At 38.2% G+C, this 14,702-nt stretch overlaps 1 protein-coding gene across 1 annotated transcript; it reads left to right on the top strand.

The window, feature by feature from the left end:
* Positions 1-5,894: 5,894 nt before the first annotated feature.
* Positions 5,895-13,121, top strand: LOC145770288 (kelch-like ECH-associated protein 1). The gene is made up of 11 exons (XM_082581886.1): positions 5,895-6,043; positions 6,303-6,487; positions 6,934-7,114; positions 7,857-7,977; positions 8,154-8,324; positions 8,803-8,967; positions 9,360-9,565; positions 9,756-9,896; positions 10,149-10,354; positions 10,675-10,851; positions 11,146-13,121. Exons 1-11 carry the CDS (start codon positions 5,934-5,936, stop codon positions 11,286-11,288), a joined length of 1,806 nt encoding a protein of 601 aa, XP_082438012.1. The 5' UTR covers positions 5,895-5,933; the 3' UTR covers positions 11,289-13,121.
* The last annotated feature ends 1,581 nt before the right edge of the window (positions 13,122-14,702 follow it).

The raw sequence follows: 14,702 nt of genomic DNA, 5'->3' as shown, positions 1-14,702 counted from the left end.
AAAAACTTGGTGGACGACTACAGCAATGTGTCTGTTACGGCCAATCTCTGTACAAATCAAACGTCATATAAAACCGTTCAAGTCTACTGAATATTACGTCATGGAAATTCCTAAAGCATGTGCCAAAATTGCACCATCGTTCATAAGACCTGTTTGGACTTGTTTGGGCCTGTTTAAACAGGAAATATTACATCAGCTTGAACACCTGTTGGAATGACTTCATAATTGTCTTTCATTTATTGCGTCACAGTTACTTTCTACGTGAATTTGAGATATTGATATCTATTCTGGTCATTCGTAAAATGATTGTTTGAAAGTTGGCCGCACATTTAACTGTTGGCTTAGTGCTTGCTAGCTGGACAAAGGTTCCGTCTTTTATCCAAGTAATTTGTATTGTAGTGACAGTTTTTAGGTGTACGGCGTTGCACCAGTCATTTCGATAGCCTCGGGCTAATTTTACTGGAATACACTTTTGAATAGACGTTTCGAAAGTGTGTTTATTTTTGGGTCATTGCATGCAGACGAACGGATTTGGGAATCTTACGTTACAATTTTCCCACGAAGAGATTATGGTTTACCGCTGTGACCAGTGTCACCTAACATGCTCAGACGATTTGATCATTTCTTAGTGATCAATTGACAGGGAACTGGGAATGGGATAACCAACTGACCCTGGAAAGCAAAGTGCAGATAGCCTAGCCTACTATGGGGTTCACTTTTGCTTGAAGTTTTATAACAAATGCAAAAGTCGGCACAAATATGAAGCTAAAACACTGATTGCGAGCTCGGGAGCCTCAGCGAGTGCCATCTACATTATCCCCACCTAGCACCCGGGACTACAGACTTCTCTGTATCACAAACAGAGACTGACAGTCTGACACAACTTGTCGGCTGTTGTTTTGTGTCACGGCTGTCTGTGACGTAGCCCAGCATACACTGGTTATGTTGGTTAATTAATAGGCTATATAGCCAATAGAATGCTTAGCTTGGTTTGGTTTTGAATCTTTATCCTCGGACTAACAAAGACTTGATGGATTATTCCTGGTAGTTTCCCCATAGCAGGCTTTTGACGCAGGACCGGTTACCGAGATGGACAGAGTGAAATTTCCGATTGTTGAAGTCTTGTTGCCGGGGAATTATTCCATCCATTAGGCTAAGTGCCCCTGAATGGAGAGCAGTCCTTAGAATGCGTTGCTCAAGCGCACACCCCGAGAGTCGAACCAGCGCCGCTTGATCTTGAAGCTTCTTCGTTCAAGAAGTTACGCGCTCACCAAATAAGCTATCGGAGCGGACGATAAACACCAAAAAGTGCGTTTGGTTTGTCACATTTGTCCTAATACCCACAATGGCAGTAGCGTAGCCAGAAATTTTGAAAGGGGGGTTTTGACGACCCAACGGCGGGGGGTCTGGGGGGCCTTCCCCAGAAAATTTTGAAAAATTACTTTGAATTTGGTGCATTCTGAGAGCATTTTTAACAAAAATGTAGTTACGAATATTCCTGTAAAATGATGGTGTCTGGTGGCATAGCAAAAGGATAAGATCATGTTTTCTTCGGCATTTTTCGGAAATCAAGCTAAGTCTCTATGTTTTCTTGTTGCTAATTCCTGGCTGAGATGTTTGGTATTGGCAAAACTTGCTCTTTTAATGCAATTTTGTTTAAAATTAAGCAATTTTTTTTAGACTGAAAGCATCATTCTCAATATCGTGACGTCACACGCGTGCCAAAGGGGGGGTTGCAACCCCCAAAACCCCCCCTTGGCTACGCCACCGCACAATGGCTATCGGAAAAGTCATCCTCGGGGGCTGAAGTGAATAACCGCCTGTGAGTAAAATTGACAACAGTTTGATGACATGATGACGTGTGCAGCCAGTGGCGCTATTCAAAACAAAAACAATTAAAAAGCTTTCAAATCGGGCTGTTAATTTATTTTGGCAAGAATCTTGTAACCTATTTGATTTGTTTCAATCTGAGTTAAGTTTGCAAGGAATGTTCTGTTTAGACATTTCGAGAGATTATTTCAAAATCAAATTCAGTTGGTATAAAAAAATTCCCAACAAGCGCTTCGATATTAAACAAAAATTTTCAAAAGAAAAATAATTTGAAACAATATTTGGATAGGATATCTGCAGCGAAACAAAAAGAAACTCAGTTTGACTTGGGTATAATGTCTCAAAACCACCCACGTTAAGCATAGATTGCTTTGAGGCTTTAAAGATATGATTAAAGTATCTTAAAGATACCCACTTCGATAGGCCTACGGCCTACCTATTGTTTGCACAGTGCACACAGCTTTGCGTATGTACAGTAGAACAGCGTCACCTAACGTGCTTTTATTGTAGTACAAATTTCCGCTAAAAGATCGTGGTAAATTGTTGAAATGTTACACTAAATTGTTGAATGAGTCAGCAGTTTCTAGTTTTTGTCTTAATTTCACTTGGCTACCATAAGTAAAGAATAATTGTCCTTGTTGGTTACTTTTGTGTGATTCAACACAATTGCATTGATTTGTACAGTATTGCAAACTGTGTTGATAAAAATTTGCTCTTTTACTTGAAAGTTAGTTAGTGCTTTATAAGGAAGAAAATAGCAGTAAAATGGTTTATTTAAAATGTGATTTTTCACCATGAAATTGGAAAAGAAACCTGTGTAAAACAAGATAAGTTCTTTGTATATGAAAGATTTCCTTTTCTATATTTTATTATGCGATCCCTTTGGATTATTTGGCACTTTAGTCAAGGCAAAGTAAAAGAATTTGGTTTGTATTATTCAGTTGTTCCTTTTTTTTTGCATCATTTTTCATCAGTGCTTATTGTTTTGTACTTGATTATAATTGTGGTAAACCAGTGGCTTGTAGTTGTACAGCCACTGGTAAAGAATGTTCAGAACAGGTTTTATTGTAGATCACTGTTTGTTGCATGAATTGTATCCTGCAAAGGAATTCATTGTATGAAGTATATATATCGTAAACAATGGACTTGCCTTTGTCAACTATACATTGTCTCACACTTTTGTTTTTTCTTGTTTTGCTTTTCTTTCAAAAGTCTAAAACAAATATTTTTGTAGATATATAATAAGCTACTGAATGTTAGTAGCTACCAGCAAAATGATCCAATCATTAAGCCTACCTTATTGTACTAATTGTGTCATACTTATTGGTACTTAACTTGTGTCATAGTTGATTATGTTAGTGCAAACAGTAATCATAAATTTTAGTTGTTGTTGCTGTTTTAGTGTGTTGAAACATTTAACTGGTCCGGTAGTTTGTGAATCAAGTGAATGTAGCAGGCATGGTGTGTTATAGTACAAGTCACCCTACTCATTAACTGTGATTGAACACTTGCAGTACCATACTGGTAACAGTATAGAACTATTTTTGTAAAACAACTCCTGTGTTTGATTAGTCCCATTGTTACTTTAGACCAGCATGCGGCCCATCAAAGAATGTTGTGTGGCCCGCAAAACAATTTGACAATCGCTCAATCATTAAAGACAAAGACATCTCAAAGCTGTTTCATGCCTTCACTGGTACACCTTTCCTTTGCTATTTTCTTGCCCTAAACACTAACTTTGAGGGTGTAAAGTTAGAAAATAGGAAAGCTATTTATAAGGTTAAGTTGTGAAAACACTATTCACCAACTTCACCTTGTATTTTTGGTCGATTCCAATCTTTGGTCAATTCCAAAACGTCATGGAATTTTGACAAGCGCTTAGTCTAGACTTGTTTCGATTCTGTGTAAGATAATTTCAGCTGTCTGTGTGTGGGTTTTATTACTTTCATCTGCCGTTTGTTACTTTTCATGAATAATATCTTGAGTCGCTTTTAAAAGATTTCATATTAGGTTACAATTAAAAAGTTGTGTGGCCCGATAACTCATGTGTAATTGACAAAGTGGCCCACAACCGCAAAAAGGTTCATCACTCATGCCATAGACAATGTCTGAATGCAATGTCAATATGTGGTAAGGTAAATGATTGTTGAAGTTGATTGGTTGTTACTTTAAGTGATACCAGTATTTAAAGTTATATTGAAAGTCTTTTTGAATAGTAACATTTTTTATTAACATTTATAAACTTTAGATGGTTTTGGTGATGCAATGATTTGAAATAACCTATTCTACTAATAATTCAACAAACTTTTGTTTTTAATAAAACTCTTTTATTCTCTAAAGTGTCAAAATTACATTATAAAAAGAATATAATTGAGCATGTTACAAAGTGTGATGGTGTAGTGCCACGCTTAATCAATTTTTTGTGTGTTTGCATGGCTGTCTGACTATTGACAAAACATTTTCCTGGAAGCAAAAGTGCAAAGTTTAACTGCTTATATCACTTTACAATGCCATCAGAACTCTGACAAGTATCCGATTTACTTCGGAAGCTGTACTCAACTAATTGTGAAAATTGCACATTGTCATCACAGGAGAAAGCAACATTTGTCACTGGGAGAAAACAGTTTCAAATATATTACCAAAGCCTTATTCTGAGCTTGTAACATGTTAAATGAAGTTCTCTAAAATAACTTTTTTTATATGTGGGTTTTAAGCTCCCTTTATCTGCATTGTGTCAGGCTATACAAAAATAGTTTTGGTCATGGAACAATGCACATCCTAACTAGAATTACTTTCAAGCAAATTGACATGTATATTAATATACAAAGCTAAGTCACACAACTGATTTAACATTCCAATTGGCTTGTTTTAGAGAATTCAATTCGGAGAAATCCCATTTCGGAGACAGCTTTTTTCAGAGATATTTTGAGAATTTGTAGGGAATATTTAGGTAGGTGGTTTTTGTGTTTACCTTCCCATACCCATGCAAATGGTTAGGTAATTAACTTAACTGCTATATTCAAAGCTATTGTGGCTAGTTTTGCATAGTTGCTTCAAGCAGAATAATTTGGAGTAAGATTTTGCACTCAGTGGGGCTGTTTCAAACTGATCTTACATTTGTAAATTGTTTTGAATTTTTTATCCCTAATCGAAATACAGTTATGATAGTATGTTTTTACTTGGTTGTACTGTAGTGTATGAACATCATTACTGCACATAAAGTGTGACTTCTCACTGCAACGCTACCAATTTTTTGCATGGTTTTTGAAAGGTCTTGTCAAATCAAGACACGCTAAAATATTTTGTTACTTTGTATATCTCTTTTCTTTAAAAAATGTGTTTGCTTTCAGCGTCATATGTGGAACATTTCAGTGTATTGTACTTACTGCTCTGTTAAGGCCTTTGAGTTGAAATAGTGTTCCATTGTCTTGAGATGTGTTACTTTACTAAGTGAAAGGCTATTATTTTATCTTACTGGGGCAGTAGAATTGCGTATATAAGTAATGACACATGAAAGGACTGTGGAAAAAGTGTCACTGCAGATGAAGTCTCCGTAGGCAAATTCTACTGCAATACAACTGTGTCTTCATCATTGAACATCTTTGACTTGCATGTCAGCTGCCAATATTTGTTCAGATAAAATACCAATGTCTATTCCTTAATGAATGGATGATTTGCAAAAGTGGTGAGACACTTGGTTCCTGTTTGGAAAAATGTTGTTAAAATATGTGTGTTTTTTGTAGCTTTTCAAATTGAGTTAAAAGGTAAAAGTTATGTTTATGAATGATTTGGTTGCGAGTGTTCTCTCTTGACAGTGAGTTGGAAGCTTGCATTGTTGTGAAAGTCCTGCAAGATAAAATGATTTGCAGTTTAATGGTTTATTAAATATTACTATTCACTGCAGAATTTTTTGGTATAAAATGGAATCTGTCATCACTTTGCTAATTTTGGCAACTGGTGTGAGAACCTTTAGTTTTTGTATCTGAAATATTATAAATATATATGTTCTCAGGTACCAGTGATGATTATTTTACTTCTAAGATATCTTTATGAAATGTCTCAAAGCAGATGTCAAAATTTTGATGTGATTTAATTGTTCCTCCATGTCTTGCAAAATGCGAAAGCGCCTTCAGAGCAGCGCTGCATCCAATGATTCAATTGGAATGGGAGGAAAATGCCCAGGGCGTGTAATTCCGTCTATGAATGGAGACAGGTGCGTTATGCAATCATTATATAACCAATAAACAATTAAACATCTATCTATTATGGTTTGTAATTTGCAGAAATTTTTGGTTCAAACAAAAAAAAAATCATTATAAACATACCTTGCCTGATCAAAGGCATGTAAAGGTGAATGTTTTCAGTGAATGACACATAGTCACAGCTGATAGAATGTCAAACAAGATATTGATTCAATAAGTATTGTGCAATGTTGGTTTAACAAATTAATGAGCCTGATGTTTATCTTACAGGGTGGAGCGGTTTGAACTGAAAGAATATCCCAGCGATATTCTAACCATAATTAATGAATTGCAACAAAATTCTCTTCTTTGTGATGTCACAATCAAACTTGAATATAATGGACAGAAGAGAAAGTTCACTGCTCACAAACTTGTACTTGCCGCTTGCTCTCCTTATTTCAAAGCAATGTTTACAGGTAAGTCTAAGTAACTGGTGTTGGAATTTTGTAAATACATATCGAAAGTACACATAGCAACATGGCTCATTGGTTGAAAGTTAAATACCGTAGTTATTACTTAAAAAAACCAATGTATAATTTGGGAGTGTTCTAACAAATTTTGTTTAGGTGAATAAAAATTTTTTTAAGTAAGCTTGATTGAAGAAACTCAATTTTGAGATGAAGGATTTTGTGTCGAAAATAAACAAACTTTCAAAATAATTTGCTTTTGATTAAACGATTTCCCTAATCTGTCAGGAAATGCTGCTTTCTAAAACCATGAAAACGATATCGCGTTGTTCTATTTCTGACCAAGCGTTAGTGGCGACAACAATCCATTGCCTTCATATTAGTGATTTCATTTTTCACGTTCGCATCTATGTTGCATTATTGACGGCACTTAACGTTATGCCACAAAATAACAGGTCGATGCCGGGAGAGGAATATGTCGGAGATAAACATGCAAGAAATTCATCCAGAGGTTTTCTCAAAACTTCTCGACTTTGCGTACACATCGCGTATTCTTATAAGTGAACAGTGTGTCCTCTACATCATGGTGGGAGCATGTATGCTACAGATGAATCACGTTGTGCAAATATGCTGCAAGTAAGAGAGCTTCTATGTTACATAACAACTACACATTGTCAAAACATGCTGACAGTTATTGCTTGCTATGCTCGACCGCCGCTCACGTACACACATAATCTTCTTGAATTTTAAACAATACATCTCTCACAAGTGCAACAATTCACTGTTCTGGTATAGTAAATTGTTTTTTATATATAATAGAAATGTTTTCATGCTTCTGTGTTAGCTGATTGGTAAGTAAGATGAATTTTGCTATTTTTTAGTTGCTGTTCGCACACAATAGCAAAAGAAAATTACTCGCAATTTATTGCTATATCTCTGGACACTGCGGGCATTTTGTTTCAATTAATAAGATTATACTTTATCAACGACTGTTTGTTTCATATGCAGCTTGCAGAGTAGATTCGTGTCTGACTGTTTTATTTTTGAACTGTGAAAGCGGTTATGATGTTTTATCATTTGTTTGGCTAAACATATTTGCTGGCTGCACGTATTTAGCGCTGTACAGCGCCTGGAAAGAATGCTTCAGCTTACGATCCGCTTATCCGATAGAGAACCAAGTTAGTGGTTTGCCATTAGTCACTGTGTATCCTTCTATGACCTGATGAGCCAATTGAGTTGCTGGGTCAACGGCAGACGTGGACTTCAAGCTTCTGCTTACTAGACAGCTTTGCTCTTCTTGAATAGCTACGAATATACAGTCAACACGGCTACGTTGATAACGCAGCCACTTTGTCAATCGCTTTATGTATTTTTGCAGGTTTTTAGAAAATCAACTTGATCCAACCAACTGCCTGGGCTTGGCGGCGTTTGCAGAAGATTTGGGGTGCCTCGATCTAAAAAAGAAAATTGAAAAATATGTTTGCGCTCATTTTGGAGAGGTAGATCTTCTTGCTGGCTTTGAATGATGTTTTTGGCAGATATAAGTACTTGTTGGTATCTTTGCTGTCTTTCTTTCTTTTCGTTCAAACAACGGTTTTAGCGGTTTGTTTTTCTTATAATATTTCATCTCTTTGTGGTTTCACAAAGCTGATAAACTTTCACTCGCGTTGCGTAGGTCTCTCAAAGCGAAGAATTCAAAACCCTTTCCCCTTGCCGACTTTCAACAATCATAGCCGCCGATGAGATCCATGTCGATTGCGAGTCGCAAGTCTACAACGCTGTCATGAGCTGGGTTCGCTACGACCACCAGACACGTCATCAATACCTCAAGATGCTATTGGAGGCAGTGAGTACTCATGCGTGCTGCTTTTTATCAGCAAAGTTTTATTTGTATGAATGACTGTGCGTATTTTTGCGTCTGCATATAAATAACTGGTGTCTTGGATCGGCGCGTTATATTTTTGGGTAACCTCGCTTTGCAATAATAGAAAAATAATGAACTGCAGTGCAATGCCTGTGTTAATAGCCTACACAATAAAGATCTCGGCGATAAAGTTGTACCATTTTTTCTGTTACGGTACCGACTAAATGCGGTGCAGTAAGTCTGTTTGTGCTATTTTTTACATGTACAAATTCAAGTTAATAAAGTCGATATTCTATGACTTGATGATTTAATCTGATAAGAGCTTTAATCAGATGTTTTTCAACTACCTGGTGACAATTAAAAATTGAGCTTTTCCAATTATGATTATTGCAGCCATTTCACTGCAGCTTGACATAGAAGAATAGTTTCATTTTGATTATCAGCACATTTTCACCAATAGGTACGCTGTCACTCACTGACTCCAGGATTCCTTGAAAGGCAACTTCAGAACTGTCCGGTCGTTAACAAGGAACCACGTTGCAAGGAATACCTTGCCAGGATCTTCAAGGAACTGACGCTCCATAAACCTGTCAAGCAAAAGCCCCGCGCCCCAGAGATCGGTCAGGTGAGAACGATGGATACGAATTCAATAAAATAATTTGTGCATCAAATGCATTCATCTTTTGCCCTGCCAACGCGATGTTCTTTCATGCTTGCGTTAGCTTCTCAGAACTCATTTTGTGCACGACACCTGTTTAGTGTGTCGGCTTTGCTTCACTTCTTTCATGGAGCTCTGTAATGCTTAGCGATAGGATTTTATATGTTGCCATAACCGAACTGGTAGATTGTTTGAACAGTTGTTCTATTTTTGCTGTTGTTTTTGTAAACATTTCTTGTCTGGATGGGATAGATAGATGTTTATTGGCTGCTGTAAACAAGTCTGGGTTGTCACATTTTTTTGCTTTCAGTAATAACTCGAATGTTTTGTTTCGAATAACAAGCCGATCTTTCATACAGGTCATTTACGTGGCTGGCGGCTATCTGCGTAATTCTTTGACCTACATGGAATGCTATCATCCTGGAAAAAATATGTGGTTGCGGTTGAGGGAGTTACCCATGCCTAGGTCGGGCATAGCGTCGTGCGTGGTGCAAGGGCTCTTCTACGCCATCGGTGGTAGAAACAACTCGCCAGACGGGAATTACGATTTGGCTTGTTGCGACAGGTATGCTTTTGCTGTGTGACCTTTTGACACGACGTGTTCTGACGTGGAATCAACGTTTTTTCTCAAATATCACGTAAAAGACAAAAATATAACTAGTACTGCTGATGGTAATATGTTATTACAAAGAAAGAATTTCTCAACCACCTTCCCCACGGGTGACATTAATGTGACAAAATTTTTGATTTTTTAGGTACAACCCCATGTCAGACCAATGGGACCAGCGTTCGTCCATGAATGTACCTCGCAATCGAGTGGGTTTAGGTGTGATTGACAATATGGTATACGCATTGGGGGGCTCTCAAGGGCCCACCCACCACAGCAGTGTGGAAAGGTGAATATCATCCGTTAAAAAATACTTAAAATTCTTTCTAGATCAATAAGCTATATAATTGCATTGAAGAATTATCACCAGCATAATAATGAAAGTTACACTTTTTACGTAGTTACAACGTTGAAAGATGTAAAATAGGACTTTTATCAGCTGAAAAAGTAGTATTGTTTTTTTACAACTAAGCATTACTTTAAACATTCACATTGCGCTTCCACTGACTAACAGCTTTAAATTTCGCTTTTCACACTTTAGATACGACCCTGAGTGCGATACGTGGACCATGGTTTGTGGAATGAAGACAAAACGTATTGGAGTTGGTTGCGCTGTGGTCAACAGGATGCTGTATGCGGTTGGTGGGTACAACGGCCAACAGAGGTTGTCTTCCGTCGAGCGATACCATCCTGAAAACGACCAGTGGTGCTTCGTGAAGTCGATGCTGACCGCACGAAGCGGAGCAGGTGAATACTCTGGCTTCAGTGCGTAGATTTTGCGGACATGGGAAGAAGTGGGTCAATGTTTTTGAAATTTTATAAGGATGTATTTGTGGACAGCCCCTTATCTTTACTATATGTTGGACTTATCGATGTGCAACTGAATGAAAAGCTAAGCATTATCTACGCTCATTTGGATTTATTGCACTTTTGATTTGCAATCAAAGTTTTAGACTACGGGGGTTTTGAGCGAGGTGGTTTGAAGTAATCACTATTTGCTTTGGGAGGTTCCTGAACTTTATTCAAGTCAGCCAGAGCATTGTGTTCACGTTCATTTCTGCATCCAGGCGTTGTTTCGATCGGTAACGTGATTTACGCCATTGGTGGATATGACGGAAACGAGCAGTTGAACTCGGTTGAGCGTTACAGCGTTCAAGACGACACCTGGACACCGGTGGCGCGCATGAGGCATCGAAGGTCCGCGCTTTGCGTTACCGTTCACAACAATATGATATACGCGCTGGGTGAGTTGAACGTTTCGTTTGTGAGAACTTTGAAAAAATGTAACCTTATTTTGAAAGCTAAATAATTAAATTGTTTTGGCAACAACACAGTAGTTAAAACCTCGAGTTCTGCATCGTTTTTGGGCGATTTTGTTTTTTCATCTCATAAAGCCGACGCACTATTCACTCACTTTGCTGCAATGAACGCTTATTCGATTGGTGTAATTTTTTTAATGTCATGCTACTATATGTAAATTTTTACGTAGTCTTGCATTTGAACCGATCGGCAAATGAACTGACTCATTCCATCCACAGGGGGTTACGATGGTCACGACTTCCTTTCAAGTGTTGAGTTCTACGACCCAGCCAAGAACGAGTGGAAGGAAGTGACGAACATGTCCAGCGGTCGTTCCGGATGTGGCGCAGCTGTCGGCATTCAGCCTTGCTTAAGGAGATAGCACGACACCTCTGGTGCTATTGTCATCGAGCAATCGCATCAGACAACTGACGTCAAGTTGGAAGTTCATCTTCAAGCCAAGTGTGGTTGTTGCGTCATAAGGCCAACCACCTGCTGTAAAGCGCCACCTCGTGAACACAGTGCCGTTTATGGAGCAGCGAACGAGGTCGCACAAGCATGGAAGGTGTAAAGATTATGCTGCTGCACTTATATATCCATCACCCAGATAGCAAAACTGGTGCTTTTTGCATTGGTTAAGGTTAAAAAGGCCAATTTTGCCGACTGGGTATAAGTCTTGTGTTTTTGGCGTGCAATGTTTTTGCGCTTGTTCTGATCTTTCTATCCGCATTGAACCAAGGTCAGAAAGCGTTTTTTCAGCTAAATATTCTTGAAACCACTTGGAAGTTTTTTTTAAAGTTTTTGCATTTTTTCTGCCTTTCAAAGTAAGTTTAGTTAAGTAAATAATTGAAGGTTTATGATGCTAGGCTAAAGTATCATGTGGTAGCGTATGCATTCAAGCAGTCACTTCTTTGTCAGGCTTAGGCGATAGTGGCATTATGATTAAATGTAAACTGTGTCACGCGTAACTGCTTCGGACATCCGCGTTTTACCTGACCAAGAATCCTCAGACGGCATCCGGCCATTATTTTAATTTATTAACGGAGGCGACAACGAGATGTTTCGTATACTTCAGCATCTTTGTAAGAAGCCAGAGTCGATGCTAGAACAACTCCTATCTTAGCCCATAGGTAGAGTTGAAATTTCATCAAATCTATAAAGATTTCCTGTGCTTATGTTCTGATTTTCACTTAATTGACTATGAAAACTGCGCTTCCATGTAGCTATGGTTTTGGAAACTGAGAAATTGAACAAAAAGCACCCAAATACTCACGGAAGGCAACGTTTTATCTGAAAACATCTCATGAGAGTTTTGAAACAAGCTTCTGTGAAATCGAATCCACGCAATAATGTTTTCACTTTATTGATCACTAGTACATGAGACCGTCATTTTATTTCGTACAACACGATGTATTGGACAGCCTTCGTGTTTACAGTACTTTCTTAATGATCGCATGTTGTGCTGTTTCCCATGTGTCTTCTGGTCGTTAAAAAAAAGATTTATCACTTCGTAGCATCACGTTTCTGTATTTATCTTGTTGGTGCTACACTTGTTTCAAACAGATCGTCGTGGGAAGTGCATGTGTCCTTGCTTTATCGTTTCACTGAAAAGTGTGAGCGAAAAAGTGCAGAAAGTTCCACTTGGTCAGTTTGAAAGATTGTATCACACAATGCATAGCATTTTATTCATTTTTTTTTTTTCATTTGGATTTACTTCGTTTTTGTTTCTTCGCTTTGAGGAAGTCTTTTCCCAAAATATTGTAGTGTCCTTGTGTGTTATTATTCATCATCCACAAAGGATGTGACCCAGACAGTAAATCAGTCGTTTTTACATTGTCTGCAGTTGTCTGCAGACGTTGAATCAATGTAAAAAACAACTGATTTGCTGTCTGGATCACTTCCTTTGTTTTACATCACTGGGATGGCGACATGTGGATATCCCGTACTGCAAAATCCGTCAGTTTTACATTGATTCAACGTCTGTAAGTCTGGTATGAAGATTTCTTCAGATGAACTTTAATAGTTGGCAAAGCTTTCATTGCTCTTGAGCACCGCCTCAAACATCTGATCACCAGGCTCATTCTACTTGATGACCAGGCTCATTCTACTACTTGATCACCAGGCTCAATGGCTCATTCTACTCTACCAGTTGCTCTTGTACTTGATGCGTTGCCATGTGTATTTCAAGTGTTAAAGAGTTCGGTTGTTTTGTATCTATCGTCTGGTCTTGCCAGCAAGTAGTTAGATCGGTGCTCTTCAACCGGTGTGCACGGTGCATCAAAATATCCACGAGGTGCACCAGTACCTAAGGATGCATCACGAACTCGTTACACCAAACAAAAGGTTTTCACAACGTTTTGTTTGCAAAAATGAACCATTAACCTAGATATTCTGAAAAACGGAATTTCCAACTAGGTTACCTCAACTGGCAAGAAGGTGGGTAGGCACTTTAACATAGGACAGTTTTCCGTGCAAACCAGCTACCACCATTGCGCCGCGGCGCATTAGTTAAGAAAGGTAGGACAATTTTCCTTATAAACTCAATTGATTACAGTCATTAAGATCCTTCTTGCACTCAGTTCAGTTACAGAAGAAAAAAGAGCATTAGGAGAGGGTGAGAATCGAACCCACGCAATCGAAATGACTATTCCCTTGCCCTAACCCAGGGGTTCCCAAACTTTCTGTTCATCGGTACCCTTTGGTCAATTTATAGATTCGCTCGTGTACTCCCAAAATTTTGTCATATTTTTGGCTTTAGAAAGTTTAGATATTGCAACAAATTAACAGTAGAGCTGCATTAGAAGACTGCATACATGATATTTTGTACCAATCAAAGCACAGAAAGTTATTCATAACAATGTAATCCAAGGTTATACAAACACTACAATCAAACAAACAATATATCGGGTGAATAAGCGCAGCAATCCTAGCTAATGTGATGGATGGGCCTGCTTTTTAGCACCAAGCTCAATAATACGAGGTGAAACATTAGCGACAGCACAACGAAGATCATGTTCAGGTGTTTTGAGCTGTGATCTGTTTTTTGATTTGATTCCAAGCAGCACTGAAAATGTTGACTCACACAACCATGTTGATGGAAACAACAACAATGCATGAATAGCAGGTTCCGCAATCTTTTTGTACGACTTGCACGTCGTAAACCAAAAATCACTTAAATTTCTCTCAGAGTAGGCTACACATCGCGTGCAAAGCCATCATGTTGGAGTTCAATCGTTCCTCTTGCATCCCTGTCCCAGCCTGCAGTGCAGGCTAGCCTTTGTAATTACCGTAGGGTTCTTATAGCAATCAACCAGCTGTTTTGTCTTGTGTGCTGTGATTAACAAAATAAGTCATGTGAGCTTGGTAGTTACTGTAGTTGTAGTTAAAGCTTCTACTGCCCGGGTAAAAGTGTGACTTACTAAGGAGTTCGTAATCTCAGGTCTTCAAATTATTAACATCATCCGGTGATAAAAAATATTTTAAGGCAGATTAGAAGTTATGGAAAGAATATTCTTATAGGCCTACTTAATCTAATGTACCCCTTAAAAAGTCGAAATATACCCCAGTTTGGGAACCCCTGCCCTAACCCATTAGGCCACGCTGCTTGTGGCGATACATTCACTTAATTTTCTTTGTATCAAAAATCTTTCGAGTAGATCGGTCAGAATATCACGTGCTGAGTCGCATGACTGAAATCAGCTGATTCGCAAGGAAAACTGTCCTATGTCAAAGGGCCTACCAAGAAGGTGCGTTGAGAAAAAATGCTGCCAATTGTTTTTCAAAGTTAAGCAGAAAT

The sequence above is a fragment of the Aplidium turbinatum genome, chromosome 5 (assembly GCF_918807975.1).
Source record: "Aplidium turbinatum chromosome 5, kaAplTurb1.1, whole genome shotgun sequence".
Taxonomy (NCBI): domain Eukaryota; kingdom Metazoa; phylum Chordata; class Ascidiacea; order Aplousobranchia; family Polyclinidae; genus Aplidium; species Aplidium turbinatum.
This window is presented reverse-complemented; position numbering and strand designations above follow the sequence as displayed.